Source organism: Sarcophilus harrisii, chromosome 2 (genome assembly GCF_902635505.1).
Source record: "Sarcophilus harrisii chromosome 2, mSarHar1.11, whole genome shotgun sequence".
Taxonomy (NCBI): Eukaryota; Metazoa; Chordata; class Mammalia; order Dasyuromorphia; family Dasyuridae; genus Sarcophilus; species Sarcophilus harrisii.
The window spans coordinates 235,409,411-235,431,126 of NC_045427.1; the positions used below are offsets into that span (position 1 = coordinate 235,409,411).

The 21,716-nt window shown below is 37.5% G+C and overlaps 1 protein-coding gene across 1 annotated transcript in view; it reads right to left on the bottom strand.

Annotated features, from left to right (window-relative positions):
* Window positions 1-20,470, bottom strand: part of APCDD1L (APC down-regulated 1 like) — a 49,976-nt gene extending 29,506 nt beyond the window's left edge. The window contains exon 1 of the mRNA XM_023494497.2: window positions 19,810-20,470. Coding sequence (XP_023350265.1) covers window positions 19,810-19,846 — 37 coding nt within the window. The 5' untranslated portion in view covers window positions 19,847-20,470. The remainder of the gene's footprint in view (window positions 1-19,809) is intronic.
* Between the last annotated feature and the right edge of the window lie 1,246 nt (window positions 20,471-21,716).

Genomic DNA, 21,716 nt, shown 5'->3' on the forward strand with positions numbered 1-21,716 from the left:
AGAGTAAATGATAGCAGTATATGAATATAATATAATAAGGAGCCAATGGGGCAGCTGAGTAACCAGCTTGACTCAGTCTAGAAGTAGACTGACAGATCAACTGAGATATGCTGCCCAACCCAGATGAGCAATCAGGAAACATAATGGGAATTCTGTGACAGGGATACCTAAACTAGCAGGGCCACAAAATATGTAAGGCACTCTTTAGTTATACTTGTTATCTACCTATGTGTCTATGTGCACTATGTTTGAGTTCACTCTCACAAAGGGGCTTTGTGTGAGAGGGAAGAGCGTGCCCTCAGTTTGAGGGATTGTTTTATAACTTCTCTCCTTGTTCTACCTTCTGAGTAAATATCCCTTTATAATGCTAATTGATATTCACTAAGTTGCCAATATTGGGGAGCAAATAATGAGAGTTTGTGAATGACAACCCCCATCCCGAGGGTTATATGATGATGGGGTCCTAAAGAGAGAAGTAATCATTGCCCTGTAGGGACACAAACTAATAGATTTTTCTTTCCAGTCTCTTTTGAATTGGGAGGATGTACAGGGTACATATATAGAGCTAGCTTCTTAGGGAGGTACATAGTTTAGGTAAGATATATATAAAAGTTAACACATTACAAAATAATATGATTTTACATAAAGAGGTAAAAGGAGGGAAATTATCAGCATTCAGGAAGTCAATTATTATTGACTAGGGGTGTCAGTAGGGAAGTCTTCTTCAAAGATAAGGCATGTAAGCTGGATTGTAAAGGACACATAGTAATTGAACAAACAGAGATGAGAAAGAACAATGTCCAGGCTCAGGGAACAGTGTTACCAAAAAGACAGAGACAGAAAAACCACAAAGCAAATAGTCCAGAGATGGAATTGAATACATGGCTAATCTATATTAAGAGATCATTTGATCCAGCTATAAGTCCTTTTTTTCCTTCTTTCCTTCCCTCCCTCCTTTCTTCTTTCTTTCTTTTCTTTCTTTCTTTCTTTCTCTTTCTTTTTCTTCCTTTCTTGTTCTCCTTTTCTCTCTTTCCTTTTCTTCCTTTGTACTCTTTCTTTGTTTCTGTCTCTATCTCTCTCCCTCTTCCTCCCTCCCTCCTTCTCTCTCCCTTTCCATCTCCTCCCTATTCTTCTTTGTCTTTGTCTCTCTATCTCTGTCTGTCTCTGTCCATCTGTCTCTCACTCTCACTTTCTCTTGGTCTCTTTCATCTCTACAGGAAAGCTTGCTTGATTCCTGTTGGGATCTTTTAGCCAAGTCGTGTGCTTTTTCCATGTTTGACTCCTCACTATGAATGATGAATATAATGGAAATTATGTCCTTGCAAGGGTTCTGCTACAGCATTACAAAAATGAAGAAGCTAATTGTCTCAGTTCTATCTTCTCCACTGGATAGATTTTCATTTTCACTAATGGAAAAAAAATCTCTTATGAATGATAGTTAAATTTAATAAATTTACCAAACCCTTTTTCTTTTTTCTAAGGAGTTTGCAGAACCTAAGGAAATAGACCCTCAAAAAAGGATCTCTTAGTGAAATAACAAAGACAAATAAGCTCTATTAGCAATAGAGCAACATTCTAATGCTATAACAGTTTTTCCTTAAAGTCTAATGGATTATGTTCTGGCTTAGTCAACAAAGAAGATCCAAAATTTATGCAAGACAATTATTGTAATGTAGCAAATCCATTTTTTCTTATATTCATATGGAGATTAAGTCCGTGGTCTCCTTAATACATCCAAAATATGGTATTTCCTCAATGTATAATTTTGTGGTGAAAACCTACATTGGGTTTTTAAAAAGCCATTTTAAAAAGAGTTGCCAAATTTTATTTTAAGAGCTGGATAACATTTAATTATAGCATTATCTTACATTCTAGAAAATTAACATGCTCCAAGTTTTGTTTTGTTTTTTTTAAGAGGAAAAAAACCCTATAAATTCAAAGGAATATTTTAAAAAATTACCATGCAAACAAAATTCTGAAGGCTCAAGTACTGGCTTAAGAGTTCTAGGCCACGCACTTGAAAATATATTGACTCTTCAAATGTTAAGTAAATAAGCTGGGATTGCTTGTCTTCTCTAATACCTTGTATACCTTTGTGCTTAGGTAACCCCACAGCTTATATACACATATCCCCTGGCTATCAACAATACAAAAGCATAATTCTCCCCTTCTGATTCTCTTTCTTGGGAGTTTCAGTTTAATGAGAAACTTCAAGAAAAACACAAATAAATTTGTAGACAATAATAGCAATGATAGCTTAAGTTAACATAGGACTAAAGAGTTTTCCTCAAATGTGTACAGATCTGATGATGCCACTTTGGGATAGGGATTAGACCTGTGATTTTACTAGTGTAGAGAGTTCCTCTAGGAGGAAGTTCCTTCTACTATGCAGTCAGATGACTTAAAGTCTTAGAGAGTTGCCTAAAACATGGAGAGATTAACAAATCTCAGAGCCAGTAGATATCAGAAATGAGACTTGAACTCGGGACTTCCAAGTTGTAAGACTGAGTCTCTATCAGCTTTGCTATATGAGCTGCCTTTTATGTTGCTTGACTGTTCAAAAATCTTCAATGGGTCCTTCTTTCTTACTAATTTCAAAATCTAAAGCCGACCTTTCAAATACTGGTATAGTTTTGTGCCTCTTTCTATCTTCTTTTCCAACTTTGTCTCAAAGAACTCTAGGTCAAAGGCAGGGAAAAAAAAGCCCTATGTGTACATGGATATGCACAAATGCACACACATACTTCACACACACACACACACACACACAAAATTATGTGGCACTTTTTGTGGTAGTAAGGAATTGATTGAAGATCAATGATCAAATTGTTGGGCTTTGTTCAAGGGCCTTAACATTGTTGTTAGGAACTAGTCACTGTTGGATTATGACCCATTGTTCTTCTCAACATGTTTTAAATTCAAGACAAACTAGTTTACTCTTGTCTATAGAATATGTTCTGTGCTTCCTCCTCTCCCTACCTTTGCCCATGTTCAATATTGCTGAAATGTTTTTCCTTATACTCTTCACCTACTGACTTCTTCCTGATTCCTGACTGTCCTTTTCAGACTTTTTGAATCACTACATTTTTCACTTTTCTCATGCATGATTATGTAAAATTGTATATTATAATTCTCTCTGCTGGTATTTGCAAATTATCAGAAAAGAGAAGCATTTTACTAAAACTTACCATCTCTCCCATTGCTTAGAACAATGTCTTACATACTTTTAGACATTTAAGAAATGTATGTTGAACTGAACTAAACACAACAGAAACATATAAATAGAACTAACTAAAGTTGAATGGAGATTAAAAATAGAGAAATTTATCTATCTATTTATCTCGACTCACATATACCCACACCCATACCCATACACAGACACACACACACACACACACACACACACACACACACACACAAAAGAAAGAAAGAGATTGAAAGAAAGAGGTCAGGAGGGAGGGGAATAAAGTTAGAATTAGAGATAGAGAGAAAGAGATAGGAAAATAGACATATATTAAGCAATTAGAAACTGAAATTCTTACTTATATTGGACTAACCCTAATTTCTTCTTTTACTTTAAAAAAACAATATGTTAGAGTGGAGCATATGTCGGCTTTGAAGTCAGAAAACATAGGTTCAGACTTTGCTTCTGATGCTTACCACCTGTGTGACTTTGGTCAAATCTCTCTATTTTGACCTTAGTTTTCTTATCTGTAAAATGAGGAGAATAGACTAAATGATCTCTAAAGAAGTTTCCAATTATGAATCTATGATCTGCTGACAAATATCTGAAGTTCAGGGATGATCTACTATAGTTGATGTCTTCCCAAGATCTTCTAGATCTTTGGGTGGATGTTTCACAAAATTTGGATCAACAGAAGTCAACATTCTTCTTCTTCCCAAAATCTTTTATCCCCAAATTACAAAGAACTACTTAAGTGAAATAACATATTGATTATGTCTGACTGTGTTTGTATCCTTTCACTTTTCTGCAGCCAGGAGGAAGATGTTTCACTATTAACACTCTGAAAAGAAGATTGAGCTATTTCCATAATTAACTTAGCCCCATTTTGGAACATTTACAAATGTAAAGAGAGCATGATATAGATCAGGCCCATAACTTGATGATCCTGAGCAAAGTCCCAAAGAGAGCATGGAAATAAACTATATATAAGCTGCAGATATGGAGGACATGAGTACAATAGGAGTTTCCAGAATATTAAGCAGCAACATTGAAAGTTATATAGAAGCTATTCTCTCTGCCTTAGGAAATTGCATTTCTATAAGGCTGAAAGTTTCCTTTTTTCTTCATAATAACCATATAAGATAGCAAATATAAATATTCAATCAAAAAACAATCATTAAGTACTCTGCTAGAAACTAGGGATACAAATCCAAATGTAAAACAGTTCTTGACATCAAAAAGATTACTTATTAGTTGAGAAGATATGTTGTGTTCACAGAAAAGTTGAAACAAGATGCATACAAAATAAATTATAAGTAATTTGGTAGTGTTGGTAGTAACCACTGGATAAAACAGGAAAATCAACTCAAAGGAAGTAGCACTAGATTTGAGTCTTGAAGGGAGTTAGCTACAGGCTTCAAAAGACAGAGTGGAAGAGAGAAAGCACTATAAACATGGGGGACAGAGAGCCTGTGCAAAAGCCTCATGGATGTTGTATATAGGCTGGAATGCACTGGGGCCAGCTCCAACTGGTTCACAAGAGACAATTGTTAATTCTTCAGTGTGAGCATTTATATCTTAGAAATCAACAAACACTACAAATCAAAGCTTTGTTGTTTTGTTGAACTAGAAAGTAATAGAGAAAATATTAATAATTCAGATTAAACTTTAAAATGTATTATGCATATTTTTTTTCTAGAGTCAGTTGTTTAACATTTACCAGCACACTGCTATGTATAGGGAACCATTTTGGCAAAAATATAAGTGTGAAGGGGAGTGATATGTGATTAGTATGGAAAGAGAGTTGGATGAAAGGCTCCTAAATTCCAAACAAAGTTGTTCACATTTTATCCTAGAACATAGAAGATCCTTGGACAATGGGTAATACAGTCAACTCTATGCTTCCAAAACATCAATTTGGTAGCTGTATAGAGGATGGATTGTAGAGGGGAGACACTAGATTCAAAGAGATCAGGCAAAAGGGTATTTCAATATTTCAGGTAAGAAATTAGAGGGTTTGAACTGCAATTGTTATAATATTGTTATGTGAGTGCAAAGATGATGATAGATATGAAACAGGCAAAGGTATGATCAATAAGACTTGGCAATTGAATATAGAAGGTGAGTGAGAGTGAAATGTGGATTCCTAGATTGTAAACCTAGATGAGCAGAAGAAAGATGGAGCCTTTGACAGAAATAGTAAAGTTAGGAATTGGATTGTATTTAAGAGGAAAAATAATGAGTTCTCAAAGATGTAAGACTTAAAGATGCATGATTCAGCCAATCTAGAGAGCAAAATCTTACTGTTACTGTGTACAATGTTCTCCTGGTTCTGCTCACTTCACTCAGCATCAGTTCACATAAGTCTTCCTTTTTAAAATCAGCCTGCTCATCATTTCTTAAAGAACAATAACATTCCATTACATTCATACACCACAACTTGTTTAGCCATTTCTCAATAGATGGACATTTCATCAATCCCCAATTCTTTGCCACCATAAAAAGAGTTGCTACAAACCTTTTTATATATGTGAATTTTTTCTCCCTCTTTTATGATCTTTATGAAAACTATTGGGGTCACCAAAAAAGAACATATAGAGAAAAGCATAGAAGAGAGCCCAAGGACAAAACCTGAAGTACTGCCACATGTTAAGAATAAGGCATGAATTGTGGATGATGATCTCACAAATGAGCCAAAAAAGGATCAGTCAGACAGATAGGAAGAGAAGTACAATAGAGGAACATATGAAAACTCAGGGAGAAGAAAGTACCTGACAGGACAAAGTGATCAACAGTGTAAAAAAAAATGCCAAGCAGTCAAAAAGGAAGAGGTCCATGAAAAGACCATTAAATGTAGCAATAAAGAAATCATTGCTAATATTAGAGGGTAGAGTTTTAGGGAAATGTAGGTGATTAAAAAAATAAGAAAAGGAAGAGGTCCATGAAAAGACCATTAAATGTAGCAATAAAGAAATCATTGCTAATATTGGAGGGTAGAGTTTTAGGAAAATATAGGTGATTAAAAAAAATAAGAACCTGAGAAATGAATGGAAGGTGAGAAAGTGGAGGCAAAGAGCAGAAATAACTTCTTCTACTCTGTATAAGGAAAACACATATAGATAGGAGTGGCCTGAAAATGTTTTCAGGCATCAGAGAAGGAGAAAGATAATTAAATCAGGCCTTGAAGAATATAAAAATTTACAAAAATAGAGCTTATGGGGATGAGAGGTATCAAATAAAAAAGAGAATTGAGAAAAAGCCAATAATTTAACAACAAAGAAACCGCTGGTGGCCTTAGAGAGAGGAATTCCAATCCACTGGGATGGAAGCCAAAGAGTAAGAGGTTGAGATGGGTCTTCTATTATAGTGGATAAGGAGAGGTTGAAATTTAGGGAGCAAAAAAAAAAAATGAGTAAAGTGGAAAACTTCCAGAGGAGATGGGAGAAGATAGGATCAAAGGCACAAGTCTAGAGGGATTTGGGATTATCCAAGTCTCACTCTATAGGGCTATATCTCAGGCCTCTGCTGAGGCCTTTATTTTGTACCCTCTTTCTTGGTAACTACAAATGTATCTTTCTAATGCATTTTCTAATTCAAAATACATAATGTAAAATGATGTATTGTAAGTACTTGTGGATGTGCTTGAGGTTATACAGATAAGAAAAGTTAGAGCCAAGAGCTTCTGATTTTAAGCCCGCTTCAACACACAGCCAGGGAGCTATCATAAGAATGGATGAAGGGACAAGTATTTCTACTGGAGCATTACAAGCTTTGACTGTTATTGAATTTAATCTTTTAGATCCTAAATAATGGTATGGTATTCCAGAGATAACTACTAGAGTCAGGCTGTACTGGAATGAAGGAAGGAAGGAAGAAAGGAAGGAAGGAAGGAAGGAAGGAAGGAAGAAAGGAAGGAAGGAAGGAAGGAAGGAAGGAAGGAAGGAAGGAAGGAAGGAAGGAAGGAAGGAAGGAAGGAAGGGAAAAAAAAGGGAATATTTAGTGACCATTTCTTTTTTAAGACAGTTGAAATATTTATTATTTTAAAGGACCTAATGTAACAATATATAATTTTAAAAAACTTTTTTCTCTTGGGACAGCTAATTGCACAGTGGATAGAGGGCTGGGCTTAGAATCTGGAAAGCCATAAGTTGAAATGTGGTCTCAAACACTTACTAGTTGTGTGATCCTGAGCACATCATTTAATCACTGCTTGCCTAGGTTTCCTTAAGTGTAAAATGGTGATAATAACACTTAGCTTGAGGGGTTGTTGTGAAAATGAAATGAGATAATATTTATGAAATTTTTATTATAGTTTCTGCACATAGTAGGCATTTAGTAAATAGTAATTTTCTTCCTTCCTAAATGCAAAGTTTACAGTCCTTAAGAAAATATGGAAAGAAAGAAAATAATTATTAAAAAATATAATAAAACAAAGTCACTAGCAACAAGAATCCTGTTTCCATGGAATAACTCAGCAGAGTGAGAAAAGGAAAGGAGTATTAGTACCAACTAGTAGCATTAGTCCAATAAGAAATATTTAAAGAAAATCCTGGAATATGTTGCTGAAGAGGAAACACTATTACCATTCTTAGTATTTACCTTTTGCATGTATCATTACATGTATAAGAATTACATGTATATACCTATACATATGGTTACATGTGTTACATGTATAATAATGACATTTTGTTCTTGTAAGTAAAATGATGTTTCATCTGTCCATGCAACATTTATTATGTAAACTAAGGTAGATTATATTCTAGCCAAGTAAGTTAGAGTCAAGCACTGAAGAAGATACAAAGCTTAGATGATGCATAGTTCTTGCTTGTAATGTCCGAACTAGCTCTCTGGAGGACCTTGGGACCAGCCTTGATCTTAGGAGAGGAGTTCAGGAAGTAGGAGGGTCACCAGGAGGATGGTCAAAAATGAAATGTCTCATTTCCAGTCCTTCTCAGCCCTTATATACCTTAGTACAATTACTAAGCACAATGATTATGTGTGAACTAGAGAACCATTACATAACCATATTAAGTACTAAGTATATATGTGAACTAGAGAACCATCATCTCATCAATTCCACTGAGTTAACACTTTGTTTCAAGTATACTTCTCCAGAGTTCAGCCCTCTACACTTGCTCTTATAAAGTTTCCAGTCTAATTAGAGAATAAGATATAACAAATAATTACAGTACACAATTTCACAGGATGGTGCTTTAGAAAGATACAAAGCACAAGCGCGATGTAAAATTCAAGGGAGAAGGTCTTTCACTATAAAAAGTAAAATATAGGGAAGGCTCATGAAAGTGGAAGAGTCTGCACCGAGTTTAAAAAGATGCATAGAAATTCAACAGGCAAAGATGGGGAAGGAGGATAATCTGTTTTAGGGGAAAAAAGCAAAGAGTACACAAGGCAGATTTATGGTACAAAGTGCTAATGATAGTCATATCTAGGAAAGAGATGAGATACATATATAAATAACTATAATAAACAATAACAAGGTAAGGATATTAGAGAGATGAAAAATAAAATTCTATTTTAGGATACAGAATGGAAAGGTCCTTGTGGATTAAGGGGATAAACGAAGGCTTCAGATTGTCAAAGATCTTGAATGCCATAGAAATTAGGACTTATCTTGGCAGCAACATAGTTACTACTAAACATTTTTAATCAGTCATGATAATAATAGCAATAATAATGATGATGATGATAGTTATATAGAGCTTGCTATGTGCCAAGCACTATGCTAGGCATTTTACAAATATTGTTTCATGTGATCCTCACAACAACCTTGGGTAATAGATGCTATAGTTATCTCCATTTTACAGATGAAGTAACAGAGACAAACAGATGTTGATTTGATTTGATTGAATGGTAGTAAGGAAGTGTTTTAGCTTAGCAGCAGTAGAAAGAGAGGTGGGATTGGATGGGGCAAATATGGAATTGATACATTGTAAACTAAATGGGTAGAAAAGATGAGGGAGAGGGAAGAGTCAAATAATCCCAATGTTAAGAAAATTGGAAACCGAGTGACTCAGTAAATGGTGGTGCCACAGATAGAAGCAGTAAGGTCAGAAGAATAAATAGATTCGAAGAGAAAAAACAATTGTTTGGTTCTGGGGATTCAGAGTTTGAAATACTAGTGGCACAAACAGGTGAAAATGTCCTATGGGCAGTGAAAGAGATCTAAATCTACATAGATGGATATTAGATGGATGGATGGATGGATGGACGGACTGGTGTTTATGGGAGTTTATTGCCCCGATATCAGTTGGATATATGATTTTAACTATTTTAAGGCCCTCTAGAATCAGTCTGGTTCTAGCCTATCCCAAATATTTCCAATATCTCCCTACCTCCATGTTTTTGTTTATCTGATTCTCTATATTTTCCTCTATATATGATTCCTCTATAAGGAATATCATCCTTACTCTATTTTTAAAACCTACATATTTTTTTCAAAGTCCAACTTAAGTCCTACAACTTTTATGAGCCTTCATTAAACCTCTCTGTTGGGAAAAAGTTCCCCTTTGAATTCTACATAGCAGTATGCTTTGTATCTTTCTAATATAGTGTCCTATAAAGTTGTGTGCTATAATTATTTATGTTTTATTCCCTCTTTAGACTAAAGGTTTCATAAGAGCAAGAACCATTTACGAGCCAATAAACAAAACAAAACAAAAACCTTAAACCTTGAAGAGTGCCTGAGATCTTTGTGTCAATGGAGGCTCTGACTTAAAAGTTTTATTTCCCTAGAATATTCTGTCTCTTTCACTGGTTGGATTCCTACCCATTTCTTAAAACCCAAATCAATGTCATCTATGACATGAAGCCTTCCTTTATCCCCCTAATCAATAAGGATCTTTTCATTCTTTGTCTTAACATAGCATTTTATTTTTCATCTCTCTAATATCCTTCCCACCTATTATTGTTTATTATATTTATGTATGTATCTCATCTCTTTCCTAGATATAATGACTATCTTTAGCATTTTTCATTATACTTCAGAGGTGTTTAATAAATACCTCTTGAATTGAATGAAATCCTCCTCTCCCCAACTAGATGGTAAGCTCCTTGAGGAGAGGTTTTAGATTTTTAAAAATCTATCTCCCTTAGTGCATATCATAGTGCGCTTTGATTTTTTTTTTTTTGATTGTGATCTGTAATTCCATTGATTTAATTAACTTCAAGTGAGGAAATTCCCCCTACCAATACAGATCAATTTAATTTTGCTGTAATTTATAGTCTTAGACTAGAGAACTGCCTTAGGCAACAGGAGGTTAAGGGACTTTTGTAGAGTGACATAGAGTGATATTGTAAATAACAAAGTCAATAATTGCACCCAGGGCCTCCCACTCCAAATAGAAGGCCCTTCCCCCCATCCCAAATCTTCCCTTTTCCCAGTCTCCAATTAGGTATACCTGGTTTAAAAAAAAGGGAAAAAAAAGAATTATGCTCTGTATGGTGCTAATTGATTCTGAAGAAAAATATCTTGGTCTCAAGGTCACCAGCCTCTAAGTATTTGAGCCAACTAGCTCAGCCTATGTTTATGCTATGACATTTTTTGTAGAATTTTAAAATCAGCTTTTCCTTCCCAAATCCCAATATAACTTTCTATGAAGAAAAAAAATAACAACTCACACCCAAAACTACTCTTTCCAGATGTGCATCTAAATAAAGATGCAAGGACATGTATGTATTTAATTTAGGATTATGAATGACCACAGTAAAAAGTTACTTGCTCTTTTGAAATCCACAATTAGAGTTGTTTTAACATGTGTTTGGGTCGTTAGGCGTGGTTTCTGCAGAGGCTGAAACTAAAGACTACTATTAAAGTTGTCAGCCTTCCCCACATTGTGAGACATTCCGCCCCCCCTTAAATGCAGCTGACAGATACTGAAATTAAACCTGACATGCAAGTTAATAACAGGCTTCCCTTTGGCTTTTGACTTTGGTTTCTCCACACATTTCTGTGGCTACTTGAATTTTAATCTGTCTTTCTCCAGGTGGGCCAATTGAAACTACCCACTGAAATCACAGATAATTCCATGTCACTTCAACTTTCTATGAAGATACGTCAGGGCACTAGGATTTGTTACATCATTTCAACAAACTACATACTCTTGTAGGCTGCATTGGTTATTTGCTGCTCTTGCTGGTGGGGAGGAGGAGAAGGAATAGGAGGAGGAGGAGGAGGAGGAGGAGGAGGAGGAGGAGGAGGAGGACAACGACGACGACGACGACAAGTGCAGTGGAAAGACATTTAGTTTTGGTTCTAAGAAATTCTGACACATATTAGTTGTGGAATTCTGGGCACGTCCCTTAACCTCTTTCAGTGTCCTGATTATCTCTGTAAGATTATAAATTATGGAACACTTGTAGATAGACAATGATAGAATTTCCTTTCAGGGAGTTCCTTATGTCAATGAAATCAGATTTGGTCCAAAATAATTAATGATGATGATGATTAATCACATGTAAGATTGGTAAAATGTGTGTGTGTGTGTCAGTTAATCTTCACAACCATCCTGTGAAGTAAATATTATCCTCCATTTTACAGGTAAGCAACCTCTCTGAGGGGTGGAGAATGGGATAAATCACCCAGGGTCACATAACTAATATCAGAGATAGGATCTGAAGCCAAGTGCTCCAGTCTCCAAGCCTAATATGCTATCATAGACTATGTCAAAAAAAAAAAAAAAAAGAAGAAGAAGAAGAAGAAGGAGGAGGAGGAGGAGGAGGAGGAGGAGGAAAAAAAACTTCCAAATTAGTCCTAATTGGGGTTAAAGTCAGGAGATGAAACCCAATTCCATTCCATCCTACAAATGTGTGAAAGGACCTGGACATAAAGATTGTAAGTTTTAATTTCATTTAGGAGGCAGATAGGAGCCACTGGAGGTTTTCAGTAAGGAGTGACCCATTAGCACAAAAAAAAAATATGTAAAGTCATTTTTGCAGAGCTGCAACTTCATTAATTTTAACTAACAGGTATTCAAAATGAAGAGAGGAATAAGAGTAGCAAGATTTTTAGAGAATCTAATAAATGCTTTCAGGAATATAAAAGAATCATGTGCAATTATAATTTTCTGTATGTATAATTAGTATGCTTATTAAGAAATAAGCATACTTGTTAATATTAATTATTATAATTAATAATTAACAATATTATAATTAATAGTATAATCTTACTAATATAATAAGAAATAAGCATACATATTAAGACATAAGAATACAAATGCTAGTGCTAAAGTGGTACTAGAAAACACTGCCATTGAGTTTTGCAACTAAGGAGATGAAGGTATCTCTTATCAGACTAGTAATTTGCTTGAAAGAGGCCTCTTCATAGCACAAAGACACCCTTCAGTGCAGCATGTCTGTAAATTCTAAATTAGTGGAATCTCAATTAATTATATTTTTGCTTCTATATAAATCCAGGTGGGAGATATAACCCAGTGAAGAGAAATGATCCAGAGGGCTGTCACTACATATGACTGTAACTGACAGACTTAACTAATTATATATTACACATCATCTTATCAGGAACGATGGTAAATTTCATAGCATCCCCTGATAAGCAGTAAGAAATCTCTGTATAAATAACATGACATTATTGTGCACTTGAAGTCTGGAGACCCAGGACCAAATTCTGTCTCAGATATTTACTAGTAGTGTGATCCTGGGTAAGTCTTAAAACCTCTTAAAACCCCATTTTCCTAATCTATGAAAAGGTGATAATAAGACTGGCTGAATTTTTGTAAAGAAAGAACATTTTCAATCCTTAAAGTTCTATAGAAATGTGAATTATTATTATTATTATTATTAGAAATCTATTATTGCTCAGTTATTTTCAGTCATTTCCAACTCTTCATGATCTTATTTGGAGTTTTCTTGGCAAAGATACTATCATGGTTTGAGATTTTCTTCTGCAACTTATTTTGCAGATCAGAAAACTGAAACAAATAGAATTAACTGACTTGCCCATGGTCACATAGTTAATAAGTATCTGAAGCTTGATTTGATCTCAAAAAATGAGTCTTCCTGACTCTAGACCCAGCACTCTATCTATTGAATCACCTGTTCGCTATCAGAGGTCATAAAATCCCAAATTTTGAGCTGGATTAGAGGACATCAAATCCAACCCCCTCATTTTCAGATGAGAAAACTGAGGCCCATCAAATTTAATATGACAAGCCAAGGGTCACACAGCTATTAAGTATCTGAGATAGGATTTGAACCCCGCATTCCGGACTCCAAGCTTAGTGCTATCTCCATTATATATACTTTTATGTTTATTACACTACTTCTATGAGTATGAGTAAAAAGAGTTAGCAGATATGTTGAAGGGTTGTGATCTATTGAAGCTGACCAGGAATGTAGAACTGTGGAATAAAAAGAGGATATGGCAGTCTTGTAGGGTAAATGTTTTATATCTGACTCTCCCCCCCCAAAAAAATAATGTTTATATAATACATTTTAAAATTTAAGTTATTAACATTTTCTTCGTCACTTTCTTTAGTTTAGACAATCAGCAAAATAATAAATCAAGCCTGATTTGTAGCTTTGCCAATTCCCAGTGTGAGTGTACACAGAAAAAAAATTTAACAATCAGCTCTTGCAAGCTGGTACAAGCTGGTTCACTGGGGGTGGAGACCAAAATTTGTGAGAAATGATACTAATAAACACCATAAGTAGACTTTTTTCCTTTTCAGGTATCTAAGCAATTAAAACACAATTGTAAAAATGAAGAGATTATACTCTGTACCCTGAAAGCCAAAACTTTATAATCAGCATTGCTTGGGACCCTGATTTTTTTATTATTTGTTGTTCATCTTTTGTTCCCGAAGAGAACCAATGACATCATGAGGATGTTGCCTTAACTTGCAAATAAAATGGATTTAAATGAGGAAGAACTGTACAAAATAATCAGCCTCACTATGAAGAGTCTAGCGGCGAGAAAAGAGTTAAGATGACTAGAGATGGTTTAGTGTATTGTAGGCAGTACAAGAGAGAGAGGAAGAGAAAGGTGAGTGTGAGCTAGTGCTTATAGTTTTGTCTATAAGACTCAGAACCCAAAAGGTGATTATAGGCACTTGATCAGAGGCACTCTTCAATCCAATAGTGATTTCTTTCTAAGTCACAAGTCTTTTGCTGTGCTAGCTAAAAAAAACAAAAAAACAAAAAACAAAAGGAGATTGTGCAGTCAGGTAAGCGGCTAGAGAGGGAGAATATTGGAGAAAGAAATGGTAATGGAGAAAAAATTGGCAAACCACTCCAGTATCTTTGCCAAGAAAATCCTAAGTGGGGTCACAAAGAGTTGGACATGAGGGAACAAGAAGAAGGAAGAATATAATGACAAACAGGAAAAATTACAAAATAGTCACCCAAATCTAATTTTAATGATAAGATGAATAGACAGTAGAAGGAAAAGTAGAACTCATTTACAATTTCAAAAGAACTTCACTTTACAATATGTTCTTTCTCTGGGCCTGTTAGTTCTCTTGATTAGAGCAGCAAGCTCTTGAGGTCTTGACCTCTTTTTATCTGAGTTGGTTAGTTTTGTCCTGTTCAATGGCCCTGGACGTTGGACTCTGGCCAGGTCACAAGGGGTAGAGAAAGGGTAAAGATGTTAATAAGACAAACCACTGACATTCTTTCAGAAAATTCAATGTGAAAATCAGTGGTAATATCTACATACATGAAAGGAGAAAGGGGTTCACATAGTTCTGAACCACAAAAAGGTATAAAGAGAAGGATAGAATATTTGGGGAGAGGGAGAGCACAAGTCTTATCTTTGAGATGGATCAAAATAAAGTCAAACAACTATATCCTCTAAGAGATACAATGTAAGAGAAAGAAAATAAGTCAAATGGGGGATTAACTTTATTCCCTGATAGTCATCTTCTTCATTCATTAGAAGACCCCTGAGCAAAGGGAAATTTTCATTCTTTAATCACTTATTTTCTAATAAGCTCTCTTCTAAATAGTAACTCAAGCAGCTCACAGGTTACTTAATGTTTTACAAACCTCTTTTCCTCACAACAATTCTACGAGGTAGACTGTATTAGCCCTATATTATAACTGAGGCTCACAACTAAGGTTTCTGAACGATGGGTGATTTTTTTTAAAGCTATTGCAATCAAGCCCTTTCTCTTCTGAAGAATAGCAGGAATCTTTATCTGTTTCAGTACTGTGAGGAATGTTCATACAGATTAAAAACCATCCTTGAAAAGTTGAAGTACAATTACAGAAACTAAGACTTCAAGAAATAAAATTACTTGGCCTATAGAACTCTGAAACCATAGAATTTTAGAGCAAGAAGAAGCCTTAAAACTCCCCATATTTTTCCAGCTGAGGAAACTTAGGTCTCTAGAGAGAAAGTGGCTTGCCTAAGATCACAGAGAGAGAGTCCCTGACTACACAAAATAAGAGACTGGGTCAACTTTAGATCTATCTTAATATGGCTGTTCCAAACTCTAATATCCCAATACACCAATAGATTTATGATCTTATTAACAGGGATAATTTCTCCAGAGATGTATCTTATACTCTTTCCCTACCTGCCCATTCTGTGTGACTTTTGTCCATGTTCTACTAACAATCCACCGTGAAAGACACTAGAATCTTTTTTTAAATTCCCTTAAAGCTACAGAGAGACTAATGAGATGTGAAGGTTCTCATCTCATACTTAAATCACTAAGAACAATCCTGATGCCAAATTAAAATATCAAAATCTACCTTTCTACCACCACTTTCTGGGTCTACAGTATTATATTATTGGTGCTCTAGATGGTTTGGGGCTAGAGTTACTCCTCTTTGAGAATGGTACTACCTCACTATCCTTATATAATCTCTGATCCACACATGATCATTGTAGTTATAGAGTCTGGTATTCTACCATTTTCTTCAATAACAAGATCCTCAGACTCTCCAGCTTTGCAACTGATTAATTGAATATAAGAGAGTTTTCTATTTCAGGATCTTTTTGAAGAGATCTTAAGGTCAGAGTGTGTCCAATTTACACACACACACACACACACACACACACAAATGACCCTATGGCATTTTTGGTTCTGTGAAGAGCTTGTTCTGCAGTTCTTAGCTTAATATTCTGGATCCCTATTGCCAACATCAACATTTCATTTCTTCCCAACATTGCCAATTAGCTAATCCAAGTATAGGCAGAGCATGTAAGCTTGAGCCATTTTAAATGGCTCCATTCCTTTGAAGTGGGCTATTGATCATAATTTTGAAAACTTTTTTTTTTGCATGAATTGCATCTTGGAAAATATATCAGAGTTCACTTTTGCTTAAAGATTTAACCAACACATTTAAATTTCAATGTATTACCCAAATATTTTTTTTCATAGATAGTAACTAACTCACTTGTGATCCAAACAGTTTTAAAATCAAAGAAACTTTATTTTCCTGAAAATATTTATTTTGAGTTCATTTTGGTCAGAAGATAAGGCCATCAGTTGGACACAGTGATTTGTCTGAGGAGGAGCCTCATGAAAAGGTAGCTAAGGGTAGGATAATACTCTATTTTGTAGTAATAACCAATAAAGTAGCTAATTTTGGAGTACATTTATTTGTTTTTGTACATTTTCTTCTCAGTTTTATATTTTGTTTCAATATACAGCCAAAAATCAACAACTAATTCATAATGTCAAACCGTGATTTTACTCTCTTTACTGTTTCCATAACGATAACTTTGCCATGTTGCAAACTATAAGGATATAGATAAAAATGAGGCTGATTTTTTAAAGTGAAAAAAAAATTGTGGTTTCTCCATTTTTCCCTCAAGCACAAATTGTTGAGTAAGGAGATTTTCAAAAGCCAGAAATTGCTATGGAGAAAACCAAAGCTGGAATCCAGAACTAGAACAAGATGCATCTGGCAGAACAAAGTTTGGAAGAAGGCTTTGCTTTAAAGTGCATTTCCCCACATCTTAGCACATGTCATTTATGATGATGGAGTTTGCATACACAAGGGTGATCTAGTACAAATGGGAAAAATCAACATCAAAATTAGAAACTACCTAAGCAATGCTATTTTTCTTGGGGCTACATTGCCTCTTTGATTTCCTGGTCCTTTTGAAAAAAGAATAACAAAATTCACCCAACATAGTGATTTCAGAAGGATTCTTCTGAACTACAGCCCTTCAAATTTTTGAAGTGCTGCCCATCTGAATTTACTCATTTTAAAAAATGCAATGTACAGTTTCTCCAGAAATTAAAGGGGGAGAAGAGAATCCAGACATGCCTTTACTTTTGAACCTAAATTATGTAAGCATCAAAAGGATTAATTGTGTTCTGTTTCCTTTTATAAAGCAATGGACTCCTCATCATCTCTGGTGAAAATAACTTTCTAAGTGTTAAGTGGGAAATAGTGCCCAGCTTACAGCAATAAATTTCAAAGACTCCCGAAGGGGGGAGGTAGGAAATATTCACCATTTACAGTGATCTGTCTTTAAATTTCAGTACAGGAAAACTCTTATTGCCACGGTTAATATCATTACTCAGTCCTCCCTCATCATATTCAATTAATCTTGGCTTCTCTCTGGCTCAATCTGCCCCATTTGTTGTGGCAAAAGGTCACAAAGAGAGAAAGAAAGAGCTAGCTGCAAGACTCCAAACGTCGGAGCTTCGATGCTGTAGTTTCAATGATTTTATTGGCAGGAGGAGTCTAAGTACTGCCAAAGTCAATAGCCGGGATCTGTGTGTCCGGAGCTGCAGGTTTCCCAGTAGTAATGTGTCCCCATTTCTCATTACTGTCCCCCTCCTTTGTGGTAGAAACAGCTGCTACCCTGGGCTGCTTTTCCCATCTCCCTTTGAGCACTCCTCCCCTCCCCACTGTTAGATTTTCTTCAGTTTCTCCCCCCACCCCCCACCCCCACCCCGACTTGAAATAAAAGGCACTGTTTCTTATTTTTGCGGCTTCGAAGAGTGAACCTTTCCTCTACTTTTGTTAATGAATTGAAAGGTGAAGGGGGGAGGGGTGTGCTGGGCAGCTTTAAGTGAACTCTTACCTCCGATCTTGACAGTGAAAGTGCCTTTTTTTTTTTTAATGAATGGATCTTTTTTGATGAATGTACCTATAAGACTTCAAACCGCTAAACTGCTCAACCCTTTGACCTTTCTTCATATCTCCTCACTGCAACTCAGAATAGATCTTTATTTTAAACACACTCAAATTCAATTGTGGTTCGCTGTTGATTTAAATGTCACTGAAGGAAGAGCTCGTTTCTGGCTCATTATCTATACTACTGAAAGAAAAAATGTGGGGGCGTAAAAACAGTTCATATTTAATTTTATAAGAGACAGAGACAGACGGGGGCGGGGACATAAAAATAGAGGGAGATCTCATGAAAGATCTCATAATCTCCTGAGACAGAAACAGAGGCAAAGATAGAGATTCAGAGATATCGAGAAAGACAGAAGGTGGAAAGGAAGGATAAAGGGGAATTGGGCGAGGGGGAGAGAAAGAGAGAAGAGAGGAGAGGAGAGGAGAGGAGAGGAGAGGAGAGAAGAGAGACAGACAGAAACAGAGACAGAGACAAAAAGAAGACAGAAGGTCGAGAGGATGGAGGAGAAGGTGGCGTCGGGCGAAAGAGAGGGAGAGAGAGAGAGAGAGAGAGAGAGAGAGAGAGAGAGAGAGAGAGAGAGAGAGAGAGAGAGAGAGATTTGGACTTTACTGTGTGGTGTCTGTACTGATCTAATTATCAAAAGGTCCTTTTAAAATAAAGTAAAATTTCACACACACACACACACACACACACACACTTACTAGAATTCCCGAAGTTATATCTCCGTTCCCCACACCTGAATTTGGGGAAGTTCTAGAGATGTTGGGGAAGGGGCGGTGCACCAAAGTTCCAGATTCCGGGACTCTCAAATTAGACCACCCCCCCACCCTGGAACCTGGAAACTGCCAGGTGGCGTATGCCAGACTGAATTTGTCGATGTAGCATGTGGCTGGGCCAAGTAGCTCGAAGGCTGCTTTTTCTGGGCCATCTCCTCACTGGAGTTCCGGGACTGTCTCCCACCTACGGAGCTTCAGGACTTCTGCGCTCCAGGGAGAGTGTTTTGGCCCTGGGTGCTCCCAAACTATAAGCAAGAATTCGCGAAATCTGGGAACTTATTCCTTGACTTGGGGTGGATGGGAGCACTTCAATTCTTTGGCTGCCCGGGAACAGGCTGCGGGGTAGCTCTGTCTACCTGCCCCGCCCCAAGGGCCATCCAGGGCCAGTCTAGCTGTCCGCCCGCCCCGCAGTCCAGTTCTCCCGGCGCACGTGAGCCGGCAGGTGCCTGAGTTAGCTTGGAGATTGCTGCTTAGAGCTGGGGCCTGAAGCATAGCCGGGAATTGAGAGCCGTTTCAGGCTGAGGGACTGGGGGAGAAGGCTAAAGAACAGAGCGGACGCATGAAACGAAGCAGGCGCCTCCTTTGAGAGAGCAGCGTCACCTGCTCAACAGCGAAGGTTATAGTAAATCTTAGAGGCTCTGGAAAAAGCTCCCCACTACCCCATTTCAGAGAGAAATGGGGCTCTATTCCACCCTTCCCAAAGTCCACTGATCCTCCTTCCCCTCCAGGTTCACCTAATCCTTTCTGCCAACCGCAGCGAGACCTACCTCCGAGGAACACGAACAACCACAATTTGGGGACCATGGTCGCGAACTTCCGATTCTCAGCTGCAGGACCCCTTCCCCTTTTCCCCCGCTTTCTCCCCGAAGAGCCGCACAGGTTGGATCGGCCTTCGGGTCTTCACTGCAGCTGACCTTCGGGATCTCCCGGGTGACCGCAGGAACCCCGCGGGGCTCCCCAACCTGTCCACAAGTCCATCCGCTCCGCAGGGCTCTGCACGCCTACTACCCCCGTCCCGAGACCCAACGGGCTGGTCCGTAGGAAGAAAGGCAGTGGACAGATGTCTTCTGAACCAGTCACTCCAACTTTGTACGGCAGTTCACTATAAACAAGGGTGGAAAGGAGGAGAGGACGCCTGGGTTCCTAGCCTATGGAACGCACCGAGACTTCTGCCTCAAATGCGTGTCCCCCGCCTCGCTGCCGCACCCCCCTTTCACTACACAGAGAGACACGCACTCGCAGTCTGTTGATAGTTGTAAAGAGAGCTTTGCAGTCATAGGTTCAAGTTGCCAGAAGAGGAGGAGACTACTTTCGGTGGGGGGCGCGCGCGCACGCATACATACACACGCATCGCATCCATTTGGCTCAACTCCCCTGGACATCTTCCGCTTTATCACCCACATGGGGGCCTCTCCCCAACCAAAGACTCTCCCGCCCAAGCCTCCCACTTTCCAAGTGAGCATCTCCCACCTAAGTTAACCCTCTATACGTCCTTCCTCAGGGACACCTGAGGCAGCAAGCTCTTTCTGCACCTTCCTCGACCGCGGCTGTCCCCTGGGCATCGTCCTACAGCCCAGTCATGCAGAAGTAACTAGAGAGGGAGATGCTCTTCCTTATTACGTACCAACAGGCCTGTAATAGTATCAGGAATAGGGTCCTGGAACCAGGAGGTAGAATGATCGCAGAAGGTACTTTCTCTTTAGGTAAAATTTACCAGTCTCCTCCCACCTAGGAAACCAGGGTCAACAATACTCAGTTGTGTGTTAACCAGCCTCCATCGCTTGTTTCTTTCTCTTACTTCAGCTTTACCCATACTCTGATTTGTGTATGGAGAGAGAGAGAGAGAGAGAGAGAGAGAGAGAGAGAGAGAGAGAGAGAGAGAGAGACTTAACTAACTGGGAGAATCTCTTTGAACTGGGAGCAGCACTCAGAAAAAAAAAAAAAACTCAGGAAGTGGGAGATAAATATCGAAATCATAGGATCTAGAATTTGAAGGGAACTTAATGATGATCTAATGCAGCCCCTTCGTTTAAATGTGAGAAAACAGAGGCACAGAGCTACAAAGTGACTTGCTATAGATCACACAGCAGACTGATGTCGATTCAAACCTGTCTCCTGATTCCAAATCTAAAATTCTTTCCACCACACTATACAGCAAAACCTCCACTCCCCATCTCTCACCTTTTAGTTTCTGACTCCCAGCAGACTTAAAGAAAGACTTAAGGCAAGAGAAAGGACAATAAGATGTGTCTACCTTTTACCGGTAAGAGTTCCCACCTTCTTACTCCCCCTTATCACCTTAGAAAATTTGAGTGAGTTTTCCATAAAATGGCTAGAGACGAATGAACAACTCAGTTATCTGATTTATAAATGCTAAAAAAAAAAAAAAAAAAAAAAAAAAAAAAAGGAGAAGATACACAAAATGAAGTCAGAGTGTGACTTTTGTTTGAATTCTTTGGATAATTAGCTAAATGTTCAAAGTAACTTGGCCACAGAGAGAGAGAGGGAAATAAATACTCTGAAGCCTTAGCAGCTCTCAGAAGTTTATTCTTAAAGTCCGCTTTTGTTGGTTGACAGGTTCAGGAAGTCGGGTGCTGAAAGATGCCGCCTCATCTTTGAGTTCTTCTCCAGAAACCTAAACGAGTTTTTTTTTTTTTTTTTAATGCAAAGTAGA